Raw genomic sequence first — 25,634 nt, 5'->3', positions numbered from 1 at the left:
AAAGATAGAGGGTGCCGTAGTTGGTAGCAAGCTAGTAACACGTCGTTGCCAACCTAGAGTCCGTTCAGTTGCACTTTAATTTATTTTTGGCGAGGATTTGCGGGAGTGGACTCAATACCTTTGAGCTTTTAAGCTAATTTTGAGCTCGTTGTCGCTACTGCCTGAAGCTGAATAGTAGATGTGTGTACCTAATGACGACATCCTCATAATTAGAAGACTTCGGTGGGTATACCCCTCTTGTGAATGCAACTGAGAGAGGCAAAATTCAAAATTCGATGTCTACTATAAAGCAATGGTTCCAAGCTATCAAAAGCAATGACCTAGAGTTCGTGGAGGCGCACTTGCATGAGTACTCAAAGACTACAGACTCTAACTACCCCTATTACACCGGCCTAATGCAAGCAACTGCGGCTGGGCACATGCGAATGGTACGGCTACTCCTTGACAGTGAAGCGCGGACTACAACAAGAACTGGCTGGACAGCACTCATGACAGCCGCAGAAACCAATCAGGTTGCGTTGGTAAGACTTCTTGTCGTGCACGAGAAGGGAATGCAGACAATACGGCCCACAAACCATTACAGGGTCGGGACTACTGCACTACTTGTGGCAGCCACCAAGGGGCACCTAGAGGTCGTCAAGATATTGTATGAGCATGAGGCCAAGGTTAGCAACTGGAACCCTCTTTTTCTTGCCGCACTCACCCATAACAGTAAGGATGCCCGTGAACATCTTTCTGCCGCAGCCACACGTGTTGACACGTACAATCGAACGCCTCTCATGTACTGCGTTATGCATCTAGCTCTGGGGCCGTCTGCACCCGCCAATGATGCACTAGAGTTAACACGGATAATAGAGCTGTTAGGTCCCCTGAACGAGGGTGCAACTGATTACCATGGAAAGACTGCGTTGATTTACGCCACAGAAGCTAATAACGGCTTGGCTGTGGAAGCCTTACTTAACTATACAACAAAGGAAGCCGGCTGCAAGACAGTCTCAGTGGACGGAAAGACGGCCCTCATGATAGCTGCAGAGAAGGGCTATACAAAGGTATGCTCCCTCCTGGTGGAGAGCGAAAAGCGCATGATGACGAGCAAGGGGCTTACTGCCCTGATGTATGCGGCTGTAAATGGCCACACAGAGATTGTACAGCTTTTGGCGCCTCTAGAGGCGGACATGCACATCGTCGAAGATGTTCCTCCATTTACAGCGGGCATGAGAGCGATTGACATGGCCAAGGCAAGCAGCTTCCAGAGTATCGTCGAAGTCCTTCGCACTGCAGACGAAAATCTGCAGCTGCCCCAATCCGATGCTCCATCAATTAACCTCGAGCGAGTGTATGAAGCTGAGGACTATTCTCGCGCATCAGAGATGGATAATCTTCTCTCAGTGAAGAAGCGACACGAATTCTCCGTCCTTCGTAACCCGGTGGTGTATCCAAAAGCCTGTATTCCACAAGATATGATAACTGTCTGGTCACCATCCCTTTCATGCATCCAGTCCAACAGGCTAGCAGGTTCCCTCGGTAGGAGCGATCTAAACAACGAGCCAGAAGGCAAGCCAGTATCTGGATCGTTTCTAGTATCAAATATAGACCCACTGCAGTTATCTGATACTGCGCAGACACATAATGAACCATTTACCTCGGCTTCCATACAGACTTATAGCATCTTAAACAAACTCAACGGAGCAGTGCCCTCACGCATGCTCAATGCATCAGAGGGGTTACTTACAAACAGACCGTTCGCAGCGCATATAGAGGGCTCCACTGCAAGTGAGTCTAGAATCAATAGTAATGAAGACAAAGATAGAGACGAGCTAGGGAAATTCTTGACACGGAAGAGACAAGGTACGAGTGCCGACGCAGTGCACAATACAGCCTATGGCGCAGCAATGTATGAGAATACATCTTCCCAGTCTAACAACAGTATTCCTTTGCAGGCATCTGCGGCAGAGGTAACCTTCATCGAGCCGCCCGTGATACCGTCAACAAGCAGTATATTCTCCAAGAGAGAGGTGCCCCGCGCTGTGGAGATGCCAAGAGATGCTCCTTCTCAGGACAGTAGGCAAGGAAATGAGGTCATACGGGTAGGATCAGTCATGGGATTGCCAATGGATGACACTGTATCGCAGATAGCAGAGCAGCTGAAAACAACAAAACAGCTGCTCAACAATTACGCTGCAGATAACATGAAACTACTGGAGACAATCAGTGAGCTACGGGCAGAGCTTCAACAGGAGGAAGATGACAAGCAGGTGTTGTTGGACAAACTTGCCGTCCTCAAGTCTAAGGAGACCACAATGCAGACTGCGACCAGCACAGCCACCATGCAACGAGAAGAATATGAGAAGCGTTATACCGAACTTAAAAAGAGCAATGCAGAGGTAGAGCTAAAGGCAGCTCAGTATTACACAGAAAACATAGAGCTTAAGAGCGAGTTAGAAGAGTTCAAAAGACAGGTGGATGCTCTCTTACGAGAAAACAACGAACTGAAAAGAAAGGTAGACCGTTTTGACTCGTCGGTACGTGACACACGTCAAGGGGCCACGTCGGATCCTCTTTCCCGCTCTGCTCTTACAACATCAGTAGGCTGCTGCGGAGAAAGTGTAGAAAACAGACATTTGGCGGCCGATATAAAGGACCTGAAGGATGAGCTTGCCCAATTAACAATCAAACGTGAAAATCTTATGAGTACAGCCGATGGCTTGAGCAGTGGAAAAGATAGTGTTACAGATGGCTCAAGCTCATCTACAATGCATGAGATCATTGAGGATATCATGGTGGATCACCACCAACTGGCCATGTTCATGCCCAAATACAACAAATACATACATCTCAGCACCCTCTCGCCCACCGTGCGTCAGTTCCTCATTAATAACAAGTTTCTTTTGAATGATCTGGTGGTTGAGCGGCAGGAGAACGAGCGTATGACAGACTACACTATATATCTCAGAGAAGAGGTGAACGCACTGAAGGAGCGCGTTGGAAGGTACGAAACATCACTGATGAACAGAGGAGCTAAATGATCTAGTCATGTATATGTTTGATTGACAAGGTCTCCCTCTAGTGGTTGTAGGTACTCAGTGATCATGGGCCAGCGGGCCTTTAGCGAGTAAATTAATGCACAGTGCCCTCCAGTATCCACCAATCGCTGTTCGTATCGGGCTAGAAGCATGACAATGGGCAGGGAACCCGCCCTCGCTGCATACATCATCGCAGTGCATCCGTTGTTGTCTCTGAAGCCGTGCTCACAAGGCAGCAAGGCCTCCACCGCACCAGTGCACTGACTCTCTGCAGCGTACATAAGTGCTGTTCTACCTTCACAGTCTTGAACCGTGGATTCATAAGGAATCAGGAAGTTAACAAGTTGCTGGTGGTTTTTTGCCGCTGCCAGCATGAGGGCTGTTTGTCCTAGAAGGTTCTGAAGACCATGCTCTGGCGCTAGCAACACTCTACAGACATCCACGTTACCAGCCATGGCGGCAATCATTAAAGCTGTTGCTCCATTCTCATTAACCTCTTGTGCTTCTGCACTTAGCAATATAGATACAGATTCCATGTGACCATGGTATCCTGCAAGCATCAGAGCCGTGATTCCAGCATTGCTTTTCCGCCGCGTTTGGACGGGGACGAGCAGCTTGAGTATCTCTACATGATTTTTCTCGGCAGCGATCATAAGCCCCGTCTGTCCTGTTGGATCAACCTTATTGCCTTCCAAACCCACTAATAATTGCGCTATCTTTTCATATCCATTATTGCATGCATACAGAAATGCTGTGTGGCCTGAGAAGTCAACCATGGAGTGCTCGTTGTCCGAAAGCATCCGCGCAGCCTCATAATTCCCTCTTTCAACGGCGTGTATCAAAGCAGTTTTCCCAGTTCTGTCCTGTATTCTGGACTCCTTATGCATAAGGTCAATAATAGCAGACGTTCTATTGTGTACAGCCGCTATCATCAATGCTGTTTCCCCAGCGTTGTTCTGCAGCCCTGCCTCAGTCGCTGCAAGGGTTGGTAGTGACTCCAGTTTGTTATAAAGAACCGCAAACATGAGCGCTGTCCAACCATCAATAGTTTTAGAGCCCGCGTCAGTTTGGGCAAGGTGAGGAATCAGCTGGTTCTGGCCGGTTATGACCGCTGTCATCAGAGCTGTGAGGCCAGGAAGACAGTTGAGGTGCAGAGAGTTAATCGATGGATTGAGCCCGGGCTCTTGTTGATGTCTAGCAGGTAAAGAAAATGTCAATCTGGTGTCCTGCTTATTATAAGCTAGAGATCTATTATTGAGTGTAGATGGTGAGAGTCTAGAGAGATCGGCTGCTCGCCGCGTATCAGCAGCAAGCATAGATGATGATGGCGACTCATACTCTTCAATGGCACGTGGAATAGGACGGGAGCGCGTAGAAGATGCTCGAACTGGTCCTGTTATCCTTACGTCCCGGGAGACAGGATGAACATATGAGGAAGTTAAAACCGCAACGCTGTCCAGGGCTTTGGGCAGAAGAGATATATCTGGTGCTCTCCGAGTGGTCGTTGATTGACCGCGAATAGAGGTATTGGGTACCTCTGGCCTTATGGCCTGTGGTGCCTTAGAGTTGAAAGTAGGGTGTTGTGTAGCTAATTGAGACACGTATGGCACCAACTGTGGAGATGCAGGTATGGGAGACAGCACTTGTGGAGAGTCACCTAACTTGCTTCCATTGCCAAAGAGCAACTGGTTGCTATGCGGTTCAGATCCACTGAGGCATTGTCCCCGTGTCATATTTATTTGGTCATGTGCAGCTTCTATAGGGTTAGTGACACAAGGTGCAGATAGGGGAGAGGATAGACCCTCCAGTGCTGGCTGGGCGGTTGTGATGAAATTGGCCATATAACGTGATAAATACAATGCTGTCTCCTTCCGTTCACAGAGAACAGCCACAATAAGGGATCTGAGGGCATCAGGGGCGGGTGAGGCTGTGTCCCCCTCCTCCAAGAGAATCCGTACTATGTTCAGGTGCCCACGCTCAGCCGCATAGACAAGAGCAGTGGCCCCCAGAGAATCTGCTGTGTAGCGATGCAGAGGTAGAATCGCACGCACAGCGTCTCCTGCATTTGCAACAGCAGCAACAATCAGGCAGCACCGCTTACTTGAAAGATGGATATTGCCTTCATCCGAAAGGAGCATCTTGCAGCCTTCTGCATAGTTAAAGTGCGCAGCAAGCATCAGTGCAGTCTGCCCCCTATTATTCGTCATGCCCGCCTCGTACGGTGCCAGTAATTTGATTAGAACGGGGTATCTGAGACGTACAGCTTTCATCAGGCCTGTCTCACCGTGATCGTCAACCATTTTAGCGCATTGTGGCAGCATCCGTTGAACGGTATCTACATCCAGCACCGCAATTGCCTCAAACCATGCGCGAGGAAACGACATTAAATCGCAAGTTTTTATTTAGATTGAAGAAAGCATCGAAGAGAGGAGAAAGAACAGAAAAAGGGGAATATATTACTCGAACTTCTTGAGGAGATTAACGATCTCGAAATAGCTGTAATCAGAGGCAATCTTACACGCCGTCTTCCCACGCGCATCAACCTTCTTCGCCTCCTTAGGGATGAGAGCTCTGACGATGTCTAAATAACCACGTTGCGCTGCAAGCATCATTGCTGTCTGGCCCCTGCGGGTCTGGTATCCCCCTTCGCGCCCAATGAGCACCTTCACGACATCGTAATAGCCGTGGTTTGCTGCCGACATGAGAGCCGTCCATCCATCCTTCATGCGGATTCCCCCTTCCTTATCTACTAGAATACGGGCAATGTCTGCATATCCATTGTACGCAGCAGTCATGAGAGCTGAGTACCCATCCTTGTCAGTCATCCCACCCTCTTTATCAACTAGAAGCTGAACAACCTCCGTGTGTCCCATTTGAGAAGCGAACATCAGAGCGGTGTAGCCTGCCCGGTTCGCTAACCCAGCCTGCTTGGGTATAAGGGCCTTGACTTTTCGGACCTCGCCCTTCTGGGCAGCCAGCATTAGATCAGTGTTACCGACAAGTGGCTCTGACATTCCATCATACCTTGCTGTTCTTTCACATGTGTTATAGTCAGACCTATCGAGGTCGGCGAGATTCACGGTGTGTCCAGGCCCGGGGGCAGGTCTGACTTGAGCAGAGTCGTCATGCCTGTAGGGATTGTTTCCAACCCCTCGCATATCTGGGGAGTAGTTGCTCGTGCTGTGGACGACAGATCCCTGCACTGAAGAGTTCAGATTCTGACTATTCCCAATGTTACCGTATCCATCGGTGATATTAGATTCGGCGACAAGGGATTCATAATTCTCAATGGCCTTGTCCTTCGCTTTCGACTCATCCTTGTATAGCTTCACTAGGCTCTTCAGGTCTTCGAGATCGTTTATAATGCTCTTCTTAGTTTCGTTTGGATTCTGTATGATGTTCACATCGGAATCCCCTGCCCTGGCGGTGTATACATGGGAAGGCTCGGCGCCAACGCCGTGTCTGTTCTGGTGTTCTGCAAGATAGTCAATTATCTTAGAGTGCTTGTTCATGGCCGCTGCAACAAGGGCAATCTTCGCATCACTACAGAGCTTGTCTCCGTTGCACTCCACAAGCATCCTCACCGCCTCGAAGTGCCCGTTCTCCGCCGCATAACAGAGAGCTGTCTTTCCGTTCTCGTCGTAGATGAAGCGATTGTGGGGAAGAAGCGCCTTAATAGCATGGAGATTACCTCTCTCAGCAGCAAGCATGAGCGGCGTCCTCCCATCTGGAAGGATAGAGTCAAGCTCAAAGGACATCAATAGCTTGCAGGCCTCCGTGCTGTCCATCAAGGCCGCAAGCATAATGGCCGTGTAGCCATCGTAATTTGTCATGGAGTGCTCGTGCTCAACCAACAGAAGAGCCGTATCGAGATCCTGGTTGCGCACAGCTCGCATGAGGCCTGTCTCACCGTTCTCGTCTTTAGAGCCCTTAAATTCGCGCAACTTAGCTCGTATTTTAGCGCGGTTCCCTTCATCTATGGCCCTAAACCAGTCTCGTACCGTTTGGATGCTCATCCGTCAGATTCTGTTTTCTTAAAATTATGTAATAAGCTAATCAGCAATGTGTCATTTTTTGCTAAAATTAAGGAAAAAGTTCACAAAGTCTCTGGCAAGATCTTTATGATAGCGGGAGCTGGACAAGGCACACACCTTCTGTTCGGCCCTGTGTTGTTGAGGACGGTTCGCTAGAGTGTAGGAGACCTTGTTCTCATCTTCAGCATTGATGAGTCAAAGCCCTGCAGCAGCGTTTCTCTCGAGCCGCGTACCCAGGGAGCTCACCCCAGAAAGCACGCCCGTGGAAATGCTGGATTTACTGACCTCTCTGCAACTACGGGGAGAGGACCGCGTTCTCGCTCTCGTGTACGCCGCAGAGCTTATTGATACTTGTCTACAAAGCACGTCTCCACCGTCTACCCTCCCCGATATCACCCCACTACTTTCGGTAGCAGAGTGTCTGTTTTCCGAAGGGCACCATCGACTCGTCCAATCGTTCTGCAGCGTTCTAGCGCGGCTTGTGCGCTCCCAGCTCATCAATGATATGTCCTCTGATATCATCTTGAAGATTGCTAACATATTATCACTGCTTGCCAGTAAGCTGAACTCGGACGAGTGTTTATGTCTTCTATCTCTTTATCTGGGCTCCTCTGACAAGGCAATATTTTCCCTTGGCGTTCAGATTGTAGAAAAATCACGCAAAGTTGAGCAGGTGATTCTTGCGCCTGCATCTGCATTCGATCTGGAGCTAGCATCTATGCTCTCTGCGGGGTCATTCATTCACCAAGTCAGTCTGGCTCCATACCTCTCGACTGTTTGCAAGCTATCATCTATCTTTGTGCATATTGATAGGTTGTCTCTTTGCTATGGAATGTATGATCGTTGTCTGAAGGCTGCCTATACTTCCGTTCTGAACAAATTAGATCTATCGCAACAGTCCTCTACGCACGGTACATCTGCAGAGAACCATGCCACTTGCGTGCTCACTGTGCTCTTCCCCTATCTCTTTTCCCCTACTATTTCCATTGTGCAGCTGGAATTTTTGTCTGATATCTTTGCAATTGCGAGTCAACATGCACAGTCAGATAACATGCATAATATCCTGGTCGATATTGTAGCAGAGTTACGCGGCCTGGCTAGCTTGTATGAAGAGGGACCCTTTTTGAAACGTGTAGAGACCCTTAGAAAAGCAAACCTGACATCTCCCCAACTTCCCCTTGAGCCGCTGCTGTTTGTTACATATATGAGCACAAGCTGCAACACAGAAAGTGGGATGTTTCACCCTATTTTGCTACGGCTTTCTGTCTGCATCTATAAAATGGAAGTACTGCTCTGCAAGCGTAACACATCTGTCAGGTACAATGCGACAATCCAGACTTCCCTGACGAAGCACATCAATGGCAAGCCTGTATCTGAGTGTAGAGATTTACTAGAAACTGCTCGGGCGCAGGATGCTCCGCAGGAGCTGCGTCTTTACGTTAACCTGCGTGAGACGCAGAAGACGCCTTTAAGAAAGACATGAAAGGGATCCTACTGTGCTAAGGGGGTGAAGACTACCTTTCCTCGCTCCCCCGCGCCTTCTCCCAGCTCTGGGAATCTACCCTTTGCCTCTTCCATCAACTGTTTGCTGATCATCATCAGGATCTCGATGGCTCTGGACCCATTTGCAGATCCCTTCAGAAGCTCCTTTCCAAAGCTGGGCTGTAGGGCCTCTGCAGAGATGTCCCCAACGGACCTTGCATCATCTCCGACGTACTCTCCCAACCATACCTTGTCCATGACATCCTGGAAATTCTGAGATGTCAGGATGTCGGACACGATTTCCCCTATCGTTGCCCTTATGGCGTCACTCAAAAGGACCTGCACCTGCGGTCGCGAAAAGAAGTCGATAAGATCCACCACTTCACCGCGCGCCCATCGGCCCTCTAAGTTGTTAAGCAAAGCACTAGGAAGGCCCACTATTCTATATAGCGTGTCTTTAATGTCTGGATGCAGCTCCTGCTCCGAGAAAATAGTGATGCTATCGACGACGCCAAATGGATCGACCTCGAGGTGGCACCAGCGCTCACCCTTCTCAAGCTTACAGAGCTTTCCTGTTTCCACGACCCGGAAGTACTTTTCAACAGTAAGACTGGGGTCTCTAACGTCCCTTAGGGGCCTTGAGACACGGAAAACATGGCCGCTGATTACCCGGCAATTGAGAATAAGGGGGTTAGTGAACTCTGGCACAAGGCCGTCGTCGTCTAGCACTTCGAAGTCCAGGAGCCGCTTACTGAGTAACCGATAGACAGCATACCGGGCCGATTCAGATGCAGAAAAGAGGTTCCAATCTACGACTGGCTTGATGGGATCAGCTGTCAGTGCATGCGGGGCCATTGGTATCTTCATGGTGGAGAGGCAGTTGGTTGCGCTGTTATTTTGCTGCATTCTCCGTAGTAAAGTTGCGCGACTTATCTTGCCTAGGTTACAAGCGGCGTATACCCTGGGATCAGAGGCTTGTGCGTTAGAATTGACTATCAGGGCCTTATCGAACACCAAATCGGACCTCATTAGAGCACTGGCGTAATGGAATGGGACCCCGAAGCTCTCCGTGAGAAACACTGCGCAGACATGAATGTCCAACGAACCCATTTGGGGGCTTGGCTCTGAGTTGCTTATTTGCATGCGTGCAATGCTTCCTGTTGGCCCTGTGATGATGCGTGTCATGGCGCCTGCATTCAGGAAAATGGAGCCAGGAAGGTCATCGCCATATGCACTACTCATCTCGCCGTCGGGGTTAAACGCTGTGTTTGTTTGGAGACCTAGTCTGAGGCCGCACAAGCTAGCACCAAGGAAAAGCTTTTTCCGGTACCGTTTCTTCTTTGAAAGCGTCTTCTTTGCGTCGTGCTGCAACTTGTGTAGGCGCTTCTTCAAAATGCGAAAGATCTCAAAACGCTGTTCATTAGTATCCATAACACTGGGGTCAAATTCTGGGTCGCCTTCTGCAAGATATCGGACAAGGACACCATTTATGTCTCCTAGCAACAGAGCATCACAGACGTCATCAAGCTCCTCCAGCTCTTCTGCAAAGTTGGGTATCCTAGAGTTTAGAGATATGTCCGCAGCGTCGAGCTCCTCTAAGGTCTCACGGATTTCCTTCACCATTGCTACAAGCTTGTTCTCATCAAGGGAATCTGCATCATTGTCGCTGCCCTCTTCAGATTCACTATCAGAAAGAGCTGAATCGTCAGCATCGTAGTCGCGTGCTTCGTCTTCGTCAGATTCATCGGAATATTCGTCCTCCTCGTCTGACTCGTCCTCTTCGTTACCATACCCTGGCATCTTACCGAACACTTTCGTTGATAATCCGTTTAAGGAACAGAGGACGTCCAGTATTCGTATGTTCTTTAATATATTAATCCCCAACTTGTTCATTTCTTCGAGAATGTATGCATGCAAGTCACGGGGGAATGCTTCGGAGCGCTTTTCAGCATACTGAGATGTAGAGTTGTCGGATACGCCCCTGGCTGCCATCTCAGATTGGCGCATTGTAACCCGCTTAGTAGGATCCATGGGCATGATGCTGTTGCTGCGAATGGCATATTGTCCGTACCCAGGAGGTGCGACGAGATTATCTAGCATTGCATCGTTGCGGGTTTCTGTTTGATCGACAGTCACGGTGGGATCTAGAGGTATGAGCAAGAAGATAGAAGACGGAGCAACTCCCGAGTCGAGCAGACAGCGTATGATGCTGAATGATTCAAACGTATCTCCAACAACGGCAACTGACACCCTAGCGGCATCGACAACTGATGCAGTAGTTGTAGGCGCAGCAGTCTGGCCTTTTACCCCCTTTCCAGGCTTCTCCTGGGTCAGAGACGGGAAGAGTTGATTTCTAGCTTCGTTAGTGATGTCTGCAAGCCTTTTACATAGAAGAGGGAGCTCTAGCATGGCGCTCGGGGACGAAGCCTGAATTATTTGGCTGGACTTTGCATACGGCGAAAGAAGCCTATAGGGCCCAAGCTGAGACGTTGGCTTCTGCTCCTCCTCCCCAGACGGCTGCTGCGCTGTCCCTTTCGTAGCAGTGGTTGCGGCGCTACTAGTAACTATGTTTTCATCTTCCTTATTGGTCGTCGCGCTGCTACTCTTTGCATTAAGCTGCTTCAAGATGTAAGGACTATATAAAAGATTGATGCAAGTGTTTAGATTAGCCGTCAACGTGCTGTTATAGAGAGCAGACAGCTGTCGCTTGGAAAGGGGCTCGTCTTGAGTAAGATAACGCATAAACAAACGTGCATTCAGCCTTGGCGCAAGCAGCTGCTCGTAGTACGTCGCCTCCTTGGAGGAAGAGCTTTCCAGGACACGCTCATTGATCATGCACGAAAGCAGACTACTATATGATCTGGCTTGTGACAGAACTGGTATAATTTCTTGATCCTTAAATCCACGGGTATTGAGAGCGTTACCTTGAAGCTGTGAGAGTTGACCTGCATTACTTGCTCCGGACGGGTCAACGATGCCATATGCAAAGGACGCAGCCGAATTAAGATTGAAGCTAGGAACCAATCTGAATGATTCTGCGTCGCTGCCCTCTGGGCACAACATAATGATATCAAACCCAAATTCAGCGCCACTTGCGAGCTTCAGCAGCCCGTTATTCAGAGAAAGCTCTAATATCTCACCTATATAGATGTCATACAACAGGTGAATTGCTCGATCCCGGACAGAAGGCAGTGACTCCCCGTGATCAAAGCAGAGATCGTACTCTGATTTTTCGTAGTCAATTATATAGGGCGTCACAATGCCTGGGGGTGGGGACACAACAACGATGTTCTTGAAGCGGGCCAGGTCGGCACAATCGTGCATGGTGGTGAGCGTGGAGATGAGCCCGAGTCCTCCTCCTATAAGGACAAGTCTATCAGTGAAGGTAACGGGTGGTTTGATAATGATGGATGGGGGCTCAGTAGTGTTGGCGATGGTGAGCGGTGGTGTAAAGTGATGGATGAGATCGCTAGGGCACAGGGCAAAGAGACTAAAACACGGATTTAATACCCGGAGGGCTGACGTCTTGATCTCACTGGTTAGATCTTCCTGCATAACGCTGTTGAATCGAGCCTCGTCCTGCAACCTCTCAGCAGACTTCTCTGGATGGCCAGTTGGGATAGAACCGTCGAAGTGTTTGCGGGCTGCAGGTTTTATAACGTGCTCATCTCGTTCGCTGGGAAGAAGAGTTACAGCAGGTATGTATCTAGATGCTCTAAACAGGTCCTTTTCAAATGAAGTTAAAATTGTATTGGTGTCACAGTCTATCTGTTGAAACATACCTGTTTCATTATCATAAACTTTCTTTATAGATTTTTGCAGTGTGGACCCTATTGAAAGCAAAAAGCCGTCCACACCGGCAACACGCATGCATGAATTAAGGATAGTATCCTTGTGTTGTACAAACAAGGGGTCAATGATGAATGCCCTCAGATAGGCATGCTTAGACAGATCCTCATCATAATGCATTGTGCACCAGGGCGCGCTTCCCAAGCAGAGAGACGGCATCCAGACAGAATCTGTATGGTTGAGTTCCCACGGAACCTCACAGTCAGATGCCTTACCCCTCAAGGTAAGGTGATAGGCCTGGAGATAGTCGCTCATGGCCCCTGGTAGATCGTCAGTTGCTATGTTCATGTCCAAGATGCAGACTGCAATGGGAACTTGCCTATCTCCAACAGCATTGCATGCTATAATTGTACCAAACGACGATTGAGGGGTCAAGGACTCCAACTCCTTGTGAAGCGTTGATGAAGTGTTAATGATCGGGCGTTCTTGCTTAAGAGATGCCTCTAAGTATCTGCAGGCCTCCTCCAGAAGGGGCAAATCCCTAACACGTCTAATAGTGACTGTACCCAGCCAGGCATCCTTGTGGCACACAAAGAGTGACTCTCGGGGTGAAAGAGGGGAGCGAGGGTCAATCAAAGTGAACAGCCTGAGCATTTGCATGTCTGTGCATGTAGCTGCAGAGGGTAGGGTGAGAAGGATGGCTTCGAGAGTGGGCCATTGCTCAAAGACAGCGCTGATGAGTTCCCCGCAGCGGCTCTCAGCTATAGGAAGGGTAGCAGTGGCGCGTATAAAGCCGAGATCTTCGTGCGGAATCTTGTGGAGTGAATATCTTTCTAGACAATGGCTTTTCTTGAGATTCTCGATTGTCTTGGCGTCCTCACTGGATTGCGGATTGCACCGCTCTACGTAAAGAAAAGAAACGGGCTTACGTATTGCGTTAGCCTCGTTTGCTCTGTACTCAAGAGCATATGACTCATAGTCGAGTGCAACTAAAGACATCTTTTGGCTCGGTTCAGCGCTGGCCGACGTTATCAGCCCTGCGATAAAGAATTCCCCAAAGCGAGCTCTAACAGATGTATTTTGTAATTCGAAGATCGAAACCAAGTCATCATGGTCCCGCATGTCTGCATTTCGGACGGAGAGGGGAGGAAGAACATCTGAGCGCAGACAACACATGATGTGGCACATGCTGGGGGACACTGGGGTCTCAGCTGCTAATTCTGGGAATATCTTGCGTAAGTAAGGTGGAGGACTGGTAAAGGGGTGGGACAAAAGGAGTAGATTTTCATGATAAGGGTCATAGTTGAAGTACCCCTGAACGAGGACAGACATAGCTATGTTGTGTTCTGGAGAACAGTATGCCATTCGGACCCACGAAGTAACAAACTCGCTGGTTTCGCAACCATAGACCAGATCTATGTAATCAACCCAATAGGAGGGGACCTTTGTACCGGGGGCAGAGGCCGGCTGCTGCTCTGGGTTCAAATCCTGGTAAAACTGAGGTAACGGAGCTACCATGAGTATGGCACATATCTCGTTATCAGCCACGGACTCGGCCACTGCGGCATAAGAGCAAATGGTATGCAGCTGCTGCAAATCTGTCGTGACGAAGAGTCGTCCATAAATGGGGTCTGAAAGGAGCTCGCTACAGGCGGGGTAATCCTCTGGAGATAGATCTCGCATTGCATACTGGCTCGTCATCAGGACAAATTTTAGTTTTTAGTGACGGGACTGAGATAGAACCCCACGCCCAAAGAGAGTAGGGCCGTATTATGACTAGTTTACCTTAGAATCTCACGTTAGAATCTGTTGTCTTTTAGAAAAAGAAAGTTCTCGACCTGCAGGCATGCACCAAATATTGCAGAGTTCTCTCAGCTTCTTTGAGGATGGAGCTCAGGCAGAGCGTAAGCTTCTTTCCCTCATATCAGCGTTCACCGAAATGATCTCCCGCCTCGATGACCCGTCAGATGTTTATGAGACGACAATCACTTGTGCCTCGCTCTTTTTCCAGCTTCCCTGTCCCAACGCAGGAAGGGCCCTGGTTGACCTCATTCTTGCTCCGTTGCTGCAGAGGGTGCAATTTACTCGGGATTATGCCACGTGGATTAACGCTTCCGTTCGTGATGGTTTGGCCTGCAATCTAAAACAGCCAGCGAACCGCTTCAGATTTCTTGACCCTGATAATGTTTTCGATATTTTAATTTTGGCTGCCACACAGGCAATCTCTGATAAAATAATAAATAAGAAAAGGGATTTATTTAAAATTTGTGACATTCCCCCTGAAAACAGAATAGTGATAATTTATTTCTATGGAGTTCTATTTTCCAAATCTACATTTCTGCGGGGAGTCTGCAAGCAGAGTTCACCTCAGCTATCGGAACAATTGACAACTATTTACAACACTACCTATGTACGGGGACTGCAACAGATGCTCACCAAATCATGTGAGGTGATTGAGGCTATTAGAGGCACCGTTGCAAGGCTCTTCTATCATATGGCGTTACTTAATATTGATATGATCTCAACTGTGCTATCTCTTAACCCTCTAATGAACCTCTTACACAGTATGCAGTCCCGGTGCGGAGGGTCAGCGCCCAGCCATAGAGGAGACTTGGAGGCTCTTTCGGTGCTTTGCAAAGATATCTGTGTTTATGCACAGTCATGCCCGGCGTCACTACTCAGCGCTGTCAGAGACCGCTATGTGTCATACTTCTCATCAATCCCATTCACCAGTGTTCCGCCACCTCTACGTCCGTTTCTGCTGGACGATTCAGGACCCCTCTACCCGGCCATTGTGATTAGAGGAGATGATGAGGATGAGAGCGCCTACAGAGTGCGTCTGTTTGCGCCTTCTGACGTCATCAGTAATCTTCAAACGAGCCCTTTTCAAGCCCAAGGAGAGCAGCTTTACACAAGCATCATGGGTCAGTACTCCTTCCTGATACACTCTCGCCCGTTCCCTACCATTGCAAGCATGCCCCAAATCCTGCCCTCTGCCCGCTCTCCCGAAGGTGCCCCGTTAGGCCTATTCACTGCAGCAATCCTAGGAGAGGCTCGAGCATTTACTTCTTAGCACCAAGGGTCACGGTGGCCTTTTCTGTACCGCGCTTCTTCAAGCGTCTGTTCTTGAGATTCTTAAGCTGCTTGCGAGAGACAGGCTTGGGCGCCTCGATGAGCCCGCAACGTATCTTGCGAAACCCTGGCTCGTACTTCATGAGGGCGTCCATGTTCTGATAGGCGTTGCAGAACCCCACCGTGTGCCCACCACCAAAGGAGGTCTTAAATCCGTAGAGGACAATATTCTTCTGGTCAGCGACCTTGAGTTGTTGAGCAACTTTGGCCTTGATGGCCTCTTTGGACTCGTAGGTGCACCCCGGGTGAAGTACATCCACGACACACTGCTGGCGCTGAAGGAGCGGGTTATTGAGGACCTTCCTCACCTTAACTGTGATCTCGGGCATCGCTAGCCCCGCTTTAATGACAACGAAATTCAGATTTAAAATATAAAATATTTTTTGGGACTCTGCGGACAGATTGACCTGGATGCGTGAGCCCCTGGATGTGAGCGTGAAGAGAAGCCCGCTCGGGCGTTGTCCGGATGCGTCTGCAGTTGTAACATTTCATCCGGACCCATCTCAGCTTGGCGGGTCTAACGATGGAGAGAGTGATCGTCTTGAAAGCCTCACTGTTCGCCTTTTGGATGAAGAATCGTCGCATCCTTATCACTCAGCAATGAAGATACTGTCTCTGGATCGCTTCACCTACCCTACCTTGTATCGCCACACTGGTGTGCCATACCCGTCGCTCATTATGCCTCTGTCAACTAACTCGCTTGCATATGTCGGGCTTGCGCGGCCAGAAGGGCTTCAGGTCCTTCTAAGTTTTCACAACGACCCCATCCAAAAGGCCCTTGTCCAGCTCATTGGACAAGAGTCGTATGATGAACTTGTACAGGCAACGTGCTATTATACAGAAGGGGAATACACAGCTGGAAACGCATCGCGCATGCTAGAAAAGCTTTACACCCTGATGTTTGCAACTATCAAAAAGCTTTCTGAGTCCTTAGCCAAGTTGTCAGAAGAGAGCAACACACCCATGCCTCTTGTGACCAAGCTTCTGGCAGAGCTGTCATCCTTAAAGAGGCCCCTATTCACTTTTGAGCAAGCTGCTCTGCAGCTCCAGAGTGAAGCTCTCTTCATTGTTCCCTTTCTGAATATATTGGGAGCTAGCCCCGGAAGTCCCATTTTGCTGAGCCCGGACACATTTGTGTGGCTGGGTCCTGGTGACTATATGCTGGTAGAGTTTCTAAGCACCAAATCTCAGAGTATTGCAGATGATTTATCGCCGTGGGCATCAGACACAGAGAGGGGTAAGGAGGTGTACGATTTAGTTTTGCAGAGCAGCCACTTGACAGTCTGTCTTCCCAGGCACTATGTGTTTGAGCACGATGGATATGTGGGAGAGCTGAAATACAAGGCATTGAATATGAATATTCACGAATTTGAGGCACTGCACAACGATGACAAGCTTCTTAGTGGGGTCAGCATGTTCGATTCATATACCATAGTTCTAAAGCACGGAGAAAAGACTGTCTTTTCAGCATGTATTCATATCGTCCCAGTCGGAAATAAGGCGTACAATTTTGAAACGAAAGATTTGGGGCTTCTGGCTACTGCAGATATGTACGCTCTTCTTCTGCGAGGAGTGCTTCAGCTCCATGACGATCGAGTTATTGCCCCGTCCTATTGGAAACTATCTGGCCTAGCCTCAGAGGACCCTATCGGACTTACACCACTAGGCTTGGCAACCTATGGTGCCCTTAGCTGTGTGTTTCTGATTGTAGACAATGTTCCGAGCGCTCGTTAGTGTCCTCAATGTTGCGCATGCTACACTCAGAGCTCTGCTCCAAGCATAGCGAGCTGTCTCTTGTTGGCGGAAATACAACCTCGTCAAGAGACTCGTTGACGAAATCGGCAACTATTTGAGAAAGGTTGGCCTCGTAGTCTGTCTGATCCCCTGACACTATCTGTGAATGCCTCTGTGGATCGTCTCCAGACTGTCGTGAAGATGACTTGACAACCCTGGTGAGCTCATTGTAGAAGTTAGTAAACCGTGTTATGAGAGCACGCATTGTTGACTCCTTTGAGTGAAGTCCAAGTGCAGTCCACTCAAGTTTGCGCAGCTCTTTTAAGAGAAGCGAATGCTCAGCTAAGAGCGCTGTGTCGTGGATATTAGTCTGCTGCCTTTCTGTGCGAAGTGCCATCAGAACATCTCTTGCATGCGCAAGCTTCTGTCTAAGACTATCGTTTTCTTGGAAGACCTCTTGAGAGTAGCCTACAGAGCGCTCTAAGTTGTCCTTCGCCGCTTGCAAAGCTTCCTTGAGGGCTTCTTCTCGTTGCAAATGCTCTTTCTCTTGTTTCCTAAGACTAAAGGCTAGCTCTTGCAAGTCACCTTTTGCTCTATTGTGCTCATCATCAATCTGCTTCAACCTCTGTCGAAGCTCAGTGTTTGCCTCACGCAAGTTGGACAGCTTCTCTCTAAGCTCCTCGATGCTTCCATAGTCATTGCTGGTGTCTGGTGGAAGCTCTTCGGAACTGGTTGCAAAGGATCTCAAAGACAATTGATCAGATTCAACATCGTGGTGATGTCGAGAGGATAAAGGAACTGCTGATCTGAGAAGAGCTAGGGAGTCAGGGTGTGTGCCTCCACTACCTGTCATTAAAGTTGAAAGAGTTAGCGGCGGCTTAGTTCTTTGTGAGAGGATCGATAACATCTCTGGGCTTCCATATTTAGCTGCTATGTCTGTGGGAGTCATTCCTGGCTCTAGTGTATGAATGCAGGTACATCCTCTATGAATTGCTATGTGTGCCTCTGTCGGAGCAAGCAAGAGAACGATGTCGTAATGGCCGTGGATAATAGCAATATCGAGCGCACACAGTCCATAAGGGTTTGCAAGCCCAGCTTCTTCTGAGGCAAGAAGCTCGGATGCCTCGAGATTTCCTAATTCTGCGGCCATCATAAGTGCAGAATACATTCTCGAGCGAGGAGAAATTATTCGTAGCTCCAGTGGGCACTCACTCAAGACATAGGCAAGAAAGTCAATATTGTCGGTGCGTACTGCGTGCATCAGAGCCGAATACCCTGCGAAGTCCAGACGTCCTGCAGAGAGCTTTGCTTCTGTCCTCCGATGTAAGTCAAAGGCAAACAAGCCTTTGTGGGAATGCATTGCATAATACATCAGGGGTGTGTGACCGGCGCTGTCGTGCACAGTAGCCAAGCAAGCCTCTTGGCCTTTGAAGAGTTGAATGAACTCATCGGTCCAACGGCTGATCTCTTTCTCATATTCTAAAAGAGCTGATACGCACTCACAGTGCCCAAGGGTTGCTGCTACAATCAGAGCGGTCGACCCTCTGCTGAATATTCCATCTTCCTCAATAAGCTGTCTTCCAGCTAAATCGAGGGCAAGCATCTGCACAACTCGTGCTTGCCCATGGTACGCAGCCTCCATCAATGCTGTCCAGCCGGTTGGACGCGTTATGGTACCCTCTGTTTCAATGAGAAGTGCAACGACCTCGAGATTTCCTTGAGCTGCCGCCACCATGAGAGCAGTGGCTCCCTTATTGTTGAATATTCCAGAACATTCATCTAGCCGAGACAGTAACAGCTCTGCGTCGTTTTTCCGGGCCGCGAGGAACCACTCATCCATAGGAAAAAGTAAGAGCGGCGAAGAAAACAAGAATTTACTGCGAGTTCTGGGTCTTACTTCCTCATCCTCTTCATGGTCTTCAAAACTGGCTTGACCTTAGCTTTAGCCTTCATCCTAGCCTTCGCGGCTTTCTCCTTTGCAGCAGCTTTTCTTTCTTCCCTCTTCCTTCGCGCGATAGCTTCTGGAGTGTTCTCCAACTCTGCCTCAAGGAGTCGGATTCGATCGGCTCTAGTAAGCTTCTTCGTCGGCGGATTGCTTTCGCGCTTCTTTTTCATCTCCAATATGCGCTGGAGCCTCTTTTCTTCTGCAAGATTGCTACGGCGGAGTTTCTCCGCCTTCTTTGCCTCGAGGGCCTGCATTCTCTGCTCGAACTCTTCGCGGGTCTCATAGGGAGACGTGCCTCCTTTCACTTCTGTGGCATCTCCATAGAAACGGTTCACAAGCTTATTGGTTCGGATTTCTGCCCGCTCCGTGTCTAGATAAGGATAGTACTTGATAATGCGCATGCCCTTGAGAGCATCTAGATATTCAGTAGAGCACTCGCTGATTTGTCGTTTGATGTTTGCCATCCGAGCCTTGTAACGCCCTTTTTCCTCATTCATAGATTCCTTAAGTTTCTTTGCAATTTCGAGGATATCTGCCTTCGTATGAGGTAGATCCTTGAAGTGTTTATTGACTATGTGCTTGGCGGCTTCAGTTGCGTCGTCCTTCTCCTCGTAGAGATCCGTTACTGTGGTCTTATGCAGTGTCACATCAACAATTACATTGGTCGGCTCCACCATCTCCTTCATCTCTTTCTCCTCCACATCGGGGCGGAAAATATACAAGTTGGCATACTTATACCTATTTAACTGGAGCTCAGACATGAACTCGACAGTGCTGAGACGCTTGTTCAATGCCAGTGTTTTAACAATGAGTTTTTTCTTTGGCTTCCCATCAACCTTTGCGACTCCAAAAGATTCCTCTCTGAAGAAAAGATCCATTTGCTCGAATGACAGGACGTCTATACTATTCATCTGAACAGACTTGATTCCTATCTGCTCCGGCAAAGGAATACTAATACTAACCGCACAAATGATTGGAACCGGGAGGAACTCTTTGCCAACAAGTTTTGGTTCGGAAATCCCAAAAAGATAGACATGCCTTCCCGCTAGAATATCAGTATAGAGAGCGCCGTCGGTGTCTAGGTCTTCTCCCAGATGCGGAAAGAGCCATGGCTTTGCGAAGAGCCTCTCATAGTGATCAAGCTCCGTCCCGCAGAAAAATATATCGCGCCAACATCTGTGGGCAAGCTTCTCATGATAGGACATGTCTACCCCGAAATAGTCCGCACGTACATATGTGAGCGAGTCATCTGAGATGAAGGGCCTCTCTCCACCGGCCTTAGAAGAATGGGAGCGGCTCTTCTCCTCCATATTTTTTTAGTTTCCCCGGCTCTTATTTTTAATTTGAATAACCGCCCAAACTGTATCTTTGCAAATCTGCCCTAGTATTAGCACTTTCGAATTAGGATATTAATGGGTGAATGGTCACTCAATAGCCCGTAGTTAGCTAACCAGATAGCAACTATTTTTTGATAACTCAACCAGTACCCGTATCTAGAACGACTCGTCCATTGCCACACTGCTTAATGTAGAAACATTACTTTCAGGAACCTTGATCCCGTCTTCCTCGCAGGACTCGGGAGCTGATCTGCTGTGAGTCTGTGACTGGTCCTCAGGAATTGCAGGCATGACAGTGATAGTTACATCTCCCTTCGTTATATTAGCACTAGGTAACTTTATCGATGATGGTTCCTGCTGAGCCACTATGCTTTTGTATAGCTCCAGCTGCTGCGCATATTTCTTATTGCCGAAAAGTTCTATGTTGAAGGCGATAGACAGCACATCGCTGCTGAGAGAACTGTGAACGCAGCGCCTATTAATCATTGCTGCCAAAGATACCGAATTTTCAGAAAGCATGGAGGCCGTGCTATCAGCCAATTGCTCCTCCAGCTCTTTCAGCTCTCTCTGCGCCAGTGCATGCCGCATGGATATGTACACATGGTTAGTGAAGCTCTTTAGATAAGCCTTGGTGTCATCGCTCGGCAAAGACAGCATCACCATCTGGCACAAAATTCGACGGGCCCGGAGCCGTGCGACGATGTCCGTGGTCTTAGACAAGGCTGCAGTGAACTCATCGTTTGTAGCTTGGTCTGCTTTGGTAAATGCAATAAGGACCTCTTGATACTGGAGAACGCGGTCAACCACCGATTCAAGGTGCCGGATAGAAAGATCAACATTCAAGCATGAGACGGTGAACACTAATCCGTTGGTTAGGAGTATTGCATTGTCTTCATAATGCACATCCTGGACGATCAGTCGCAGTGCGGTACAACTCCGGGGCGGAATATAATGAGTCATAATAAAAGAAGAGCACTGAGATGGGGAGAACCGCAAAAACGGAAGACCAGCAAGCAAGGCCGTAAGAGTACTCTTGCCTGTCGACCGAGCCCCAATGACCGCAATACTTAACTGCTGAGTTTGGCTTACTGGGATCGAAGTGTGGTGTAGTGCTGCCAGCGCAGCCTCTGCAGCCTTCTGATCCGTCTTGTTCAGAATGTGGGACGACAGAAGGGTCGAGGTCATCGTTTTAAATTTTTGAATGGGCCTTCCCTGCTTGATTCCCTGTTCCGGGATTCGAGAGCTAAATAAAAATCCACAGCTGATTGACATACCACATGGTAATATCTGATTCCGCCAAAATAAAAATGCTTTCATCTGATTATAATGGATCTATTGAGACGTGTCTAGTTAAAGGCCGACTTTTTAAGCTACGCGATACGTCTTTAGGATTTGAGCCTAGCAACAGGGAGTATTTGCGTGACTTTCCCGCATACGTCTCCGGCGAGGAGAACTATCAAAAGGAACTTTCTAGCCTTAAAGCTGTACAATCCATTTTTCCGCTACGATGTTATAGCCCTTCCAAATCAGTGTTTGCAATGATTCATTCAAAGGAAAACAGCTTACTTATGAAAAATACTAGCGCGGGCTTCCACATTCCATACATTCGGCCGGAAGTCCTTTCTACGGATCCGCGTACTATGCTATCTATTTTTCAAAAGCAGAAGCAGTATCCTGCACTTAAGGTAATGAATGTAGGTAGTGAAATTGATGCAGCATTCACAGGCGGCCTTTTAGAACAGGAAAGTTCATCAAACATAGGGTCGTCTTTTACTAGTTCTTCGAATATGTATGTGTCCTCAAGCAGCCAGATCAACATGACGCCGTCGACTTCCTCAAGTAGCCACCAGACACAGGATACATTTGATCAGACCGATTTAGATGAAAAGTTCTTGGCACCACTAAATGACAATGACCCTGACTCAGGATACATCTTCTTGGCAGGTCCATTTTTATTGTCTGTCTCCGAACGTAGGAGAAAGGAAGCGGAAGATCCATACGTATGGGTGCAATACGATGTCGAAAAGGTGACTGGCTGCCCACACTACTGGACAGGAGCGTTTATTGTGTGTCCCGATTGTGCACAAATCTATCCGTGTCGTATTTGTCATGACAATCTGGTTCCTGGTCATACCCTGGATAGAAGGAGAGTTAAGGAAATGTTCTGTCTCACGTGCAACAAGGTTGGACGCATAGGCTTTCGGTGCGAATATTGTGGTGTGGTGGTCTCGAGAACATTCTGTAACATATGCAACACTTTATGCATGCTTGGCCCCGAAATGAAACCAACGTACCATTGTCAGCACTGCAACTCGTGTCATGTAGGTCTCCAGGAGATGGTAAGACACTGTAGCACTTGTCGAACGTGCATTAGTAGAGAAGACTATGACACACACGTGTGCGATTGTGATAACATGTGTCCTGTTTGTATGATCCCGTTTGCAGATAATGTCATGTCGGAAATAGTTCTACCGTGTAACTCAGCACATAAGATGCATAGAAGGTGCTTTAATGATATGATAATGAGCGAAAACATAACGTGTCCGCTGGACCACAAGATTATCTTAGATAGATACCGCTATGGGATTATCAGGTGTGAGAATTTGAGACGCTACTCAGAGACACAGCTAAGCCTAAACCAGTCTGAGCTTGTTAAAATTAGGGTCTACTTGTGTCATGATTGCCAGAGGGTATCTGCAGACCTATCTTTTCACTTTATAAGCCTGCAATGCCACTTTTGCTATAGCTGTAACTGTAGGTTCTTGTACGTGCTTGACTTCATGCCTTCTGAGTTGACAAGCGAGATTGAGGATTTAGCTCTGGATGACTTAGAAGGCATATGTATCACTGCACAGGAAAAGTGTACGGCTGGGGAGCGGGAAAAGGTACGGCAGCACCTTCTTCTCTACAGAAAGCTATATTCAGATATCGTTCCTACGTTGGTCTATTTGAACTCGGCGATGTTTGGGCAAAGCTCCGACATGGTTCAAATTATATTAAATTTGATTCAAGCACATGCACCAGCACACTGACAATGCATGAGGCTACAGGTGCTCAGCTAGTGAGTAGGTTTGCCACATCTGGGGAAGTGTCAATAGATTGGAGGTGCGATTTTCCAGGCTGCTCCTTCAATAGATACCCCTCGGATTCTAATAGTCTTTTGACGACCTCCACATATCCCCATTTTATAGCATACAGAATCGCCGAGTAGCCCTTAAAATCCTTCATCCCTGCTTGTGTCTTGACAAGCTGAACCACGCAATCCACATGGTTGTTCCTTGCAGCATGGATGAGGGCGGTCCAGCCATTTTTGTCCACTAGAGATACCTCTTTGTCCGCTATCGGAGATTTCAAGAGAATGCCAAGAACTTGTGCATTTCCACTCTCAGCAGCCATGCTTAGTGCTGATGCCCCATACTTATCTGTCCTACCCATTTCTTTTTCGCATGTGGACAGGACTGATACAATTCTCTGTCTGTTGTACTTTACCGCATGCATTAGCGCTGTGCGGCCCATGTGGTTGGATTCTCCCGCAAGCTGTATGGTTGCCAAGACAGCTCTCTCTAGACCTTGCTTTGATGCGATTATGAGGGCGGTACACCCTTCGTTATCACTGTACATTCCTTCCTGCTCGATGAGTAAGGAGCATATTGACGCGTATCCTAATGAGGCAGCCAGAAGTAGCGCGGTAGTTCCGTCATTTGCTTGAGCTCGCGCCTCATATGGCATAGTTTTCCTTACTAGGTGCACATTTCCAGCTTTGGCTGCGTGCATAAGCGCTGTGTACCCTGAGCAGCTACGCATCCCATGCTCTCTGGCTATTAGCTCATCTATCACTGCATCATCCTGGAGTCCTATTTGATCGCACGCCATCATAAGCGCGGTTGTCCCATCGCGGCGAGCTAGGCCAGCTTCATCCATTAATAGCGCTGCTGCATTGCAGTTTCCGTTAGCTACAGCAATCATCAGTGCAGTTTCTCCATCGCTCTCGGTGCCAATTGTCCTCAGTTGCATCCGCATCTCCTTAGCTTTCAAGCATTCAATATAAGCTAAGGAGTTATTTTCCGCCGCGTACATTAAGGCAGTTTTTCCGCGAGCGTCCTGCATTCCAGCATATCGCTCCACCAACTCATCGATGAGTAGAGGAAACCTGCTTCTTGCCCCTAGTATAAGTGGGGTTGCGTTTTGACTGCCTATCCGGTGGTGAGTAGCATCCTGACTCGGCGGGCATAGGATATATCGGAGAATAATCATGAAATCGTGCTCCAATAGATCAGACACCAAGAAGCGAATACTGCCCTGTGTGTAAAGCATACGATAGCCAATAAGCGCTAGTTCTATGGAATATCCCCGAAAATAGAGGTGATTCGCATTGTAATATTCGTCATCTTCGTCTGTAGTCGCTAACATGACTGGGCTCAAATCGCATAGTAGAAGCACGATACGGCCAATCATGTACGTCTCTATCTTAAGCCAGTCAGCTTTACTTGTCGGGCAAGTGTCCTTATGTTCGGGCTCCACGTAGAAACTGAGTGGCGGAGAGACAGCAGTGCATGACATACAGTTATTAGAGCAGTCCTCGTATGGCCAGAGGTCGGCCACGGCGACACTTTTGAGTATCAAAGGCTGATTAGACAGACTTTGAAAAAGAACAGTCCTATCAAATAGATAGTTAAAACAATACACAAAAACATCCAACCTGCAAAAACCTGCGTTATTCATGTAGAACGACTTCAAGCTCAGGACGGGAACCTGGCTCCGCAACTGTACAGAATCTGCTAGAATATAGTTTCTTATTGCTTGAGCTTCTTTTACTGCGGAAAGCATGCTATACATAAACTCCCAGACGACATGTTCTGGTAGAGCACTGTCTATAAACCTCGCCTCACAATAGATTGTCTCTAGAGGCGTGTCCGTAGCGCCATCTGTATAGACCAACAACTCTTCTTTAGTTTCGGTCCATTCTACTACATGTATAATGAAGCTAGAGTTGTTATCGCGTAGCTTTTCCAAAAGCTTGAATAAAAGATTGCGGTCAAGCACTGCATTCAGTGGAATCGTATATCTGCGACATACCTTCATACTTCCAGGAGATCTACATGTGGCTGATTGGAATAAGCCTAGCTGAGCAGGTGGAGCAGTAGAATCTAGAAACATT

At 48.2% G+C, this 25,634-nt stretch overlaps 13 protein-coding genes across 13 annotated transcripts; 5 read left to right on the top strand and 8 right to left on the bottom strand.

The window, feature by feature from the left end:
* Positions 1–275: 275 nt before the first annotated feature.
* Positions 276–3,026, top strand: GL50803_007616 (Ankyrin repeat protein 1; the record flags this gene model as incomplete). The annotated part of the gene is made up of 1 exon (XM_001709759.1): positions 276–3,026. One exon carries the CDS (start codon positions 276–278, stop codon positions 3,024–3,026), a length of 2,751 nt encoding a protein of 916 aa, XP_001709811.1.
* A 5-nt stretch (positions 3,027–3,031) lies between these two features.
* Positions 3,032–5,407, bottom strand: GL50803_0017219 (Ankyrin repeat protein 1; the record flags this gene model as incomplete). The annotated part of the gene is made up of 1 exon (XM_001709758.1): positions 3,032–5,407. The coding sequence occupies one exon, from the start codon at positions 5,405–5,407 to the stop codon at positions 3,032–3,034; it is 2,376 nt and encodes a 791-aa protein (XP_001709810.1).
* A 72-nt stretch (positions 5,408–5,479) lies between these two features.
* Positions 5,480–7,039, bottom strand: GL50803_005188 (Ankyrin repeat protein 1; the record flags this gene model as incomplete). Its single annotated transcript, XM_001709756.1, has 1 exon — positions 5,480–7,039. The coding sequence occupies one exon, from the start codon at positions 7,037–7,039 to the stop codon at positions 5,480–5,482; it is 1,560 nt and encodes a 519-aa protein (XP_001709808.1).
* Positions 7,040–7,247: 208 nt separating this feature from the next.
* GL50803_0013857 (uncharacterized protein) lies at positions 7,248–8,540 on the top strand (the record flags this gene model as incomplete). The annotated part of the gene is made up of 1 exon (XM_038045734.1): positions 7,248–8,540. One exon carries the CDS (start codon positions 7,248–7,250, stop codon positions 8,538–8,540), a length of 1,293 nt encoding a protein of 430 aa, XP_037901980.1.
* An 8-nt stretch (positions 8,541–8,548) lies between these two features.
* Positions 8,549–14,029, bottom strand: GL50803_005186 (uncharacterized protein; the record flags this gene model as incomplete). Its single annotated transcript, XM_001709755.1, has 1 exon — positions 8,549–14,029. One exon carries the CDS (start codon positions 14,027–14,029, stop codon positions 8,549–8,551), a length of 5,481 nt encoding a protein of 1,826 aa, XP_001709807.1.
* A 145-nt stretch (positions 14,030–14,174) lies between these two features.
* GL50803_0022027 (uncharacterized protein) lies at positions 14,175–15,401 on the top strand (the record flags this gene model as incomplete). Its single annotated transcript, XM_038045967.1, has 1 exon — positions 14,175–15,401. The coding sequence occupies one exon, from the start codon at positions 14,175–14,177 to the stop codon at positions 15,399–15,401; it is 1,227 nt and encodes a 408-aa protein (XP_037901979.1).
* GL50803_0010367 (Ribosomal protein S24) lies at positions 15,391–15,789 on the bottom strand (the record flags this gene model as incomplete). The annotated part of the gene is made up of 1 exon (XM_001709754.1): positions 15,391–15,789. One exon carries the CDS (start codon positions 15,787–15,789, stop codon positions 15,391–15,393), a length of 399 nt encoding a protein of 132 aa, XP_001709806.1.
* An 82-nt stretch (positions 15,790–15,871) lies between these two features.
* Positions 15,872–17,194, top strand: GL50803_0032908 (uncharacterized protein; the record flags this gene model as incomplete). The annotated part of the gene is made up of 1 exon (XM_001709752.1): positions 15,872–17,194. The coding sequence occupies one exon, from the start codon at positions 15,872–15,874 to the stop codon at positions 17,192–17,194; it is 1,323 nt and encodes a 440-aa protein (XP_001709804.1).
* GL50803_0015184 (Ankyrin repeat protein 1) lies at positions 17,148–19,034 on the bottom strand (the record flags this gene model as incomplete). The annotated part of the gene is made up of 1 exon (XM_001709751.1): positions 17,148–19,034. The coding sequence occupies one exon, from the start codon at positions 19,032–19,034 to the stop codon at positions 17,148–17,150; it is 1,887 nt and encodes a 628-aa protein (XP_001709803.1).
* Positions 19,035–19,087: 53 nt separating this feature from the next.
* Positions 19,088–20,449, bottom strand: GL50803_0010370 (putative ATP/GTP binding protein; the record flags this gene model as incomplete). Its single annotated transcript, XM_001709750.1, has 1 exon — positions 19,088–20,449. The coding sequence occupies one exon, from the start codon at positions 20,447–20,449 to the stop codon at positions 19,088–19,090; it is 1,362 nt and encodes a 453-aa protein (XP_001709802.1).
* A 183-nt stretch (positions 20,450–20,632) lies between these two features.
* Positions 20,633–21,661, bottom strand: GL50803_0015186 (uncharacterized protein; the record flags this gene model as incomplete). Its single annotated transcript, XM_001709749.2, has 1 exon — positions 20,633–21,661. One exon carries the CDS (start codon positions 21,659–21,661, stop codon positions 20,633–20,635), a length of 1,029 nt encoding a protein of 342 aa, XP_001709801.2.
* Positions 21,662–21,783: 122 nt separating this feature from the next.
* Positions 21,784–23,508, top strand: GL50803_0015187 (Zinc finger domain; the record flags this gene model as incomplete). The annotated part of the gene is made up of 1 exon (XM_001709748.2): positions 21,784–23,508. One exon carries the CDS (start codon positions 21,784–21,786, stop codon positions 23,506–23,508), a length of 1,725 nt encoding a protein of 574 aa, XP_001709800.2.
* Positions 23,509–23,530: 22 nt separating this feature from the next.
* GL50803_0010374 (Ankyrin repeat protein 1) lies at positions 23,531–25,633 on the bottom strand (the record flags this gene model as incomplete). The annotated part of the gene is made up of 1 exon (XM_001709747.1): positions 23,531–25,633. The coding sequence occupies one exon, from the start codon at positions 25,631–25,633 to the stop codon at positions 23,531–23,533; it is 2,103 nt and encodes a 700-aa protein (XP_001709799.1).
* Position 25,634: the final 1 nt, after the last annotated feature.

This window comes from Giardia intestinalis, chromosome 4 (assembly GCF_000002435.2).
Source record: "Giardia intestinalis strain WB C6 chromosome 4, whole genome shotgun sequence".
Lineage (NCBI taxonomy): Eukaryota > Fornicata > Diplomonadida > Hexamitidae > Giardia > Giardia duodenalis.
The sequence above is the reverse complement of the archived record's forward strand: the minus strand, read 5'-3'. Positions and strand labels throughout refer to the sequence as shown.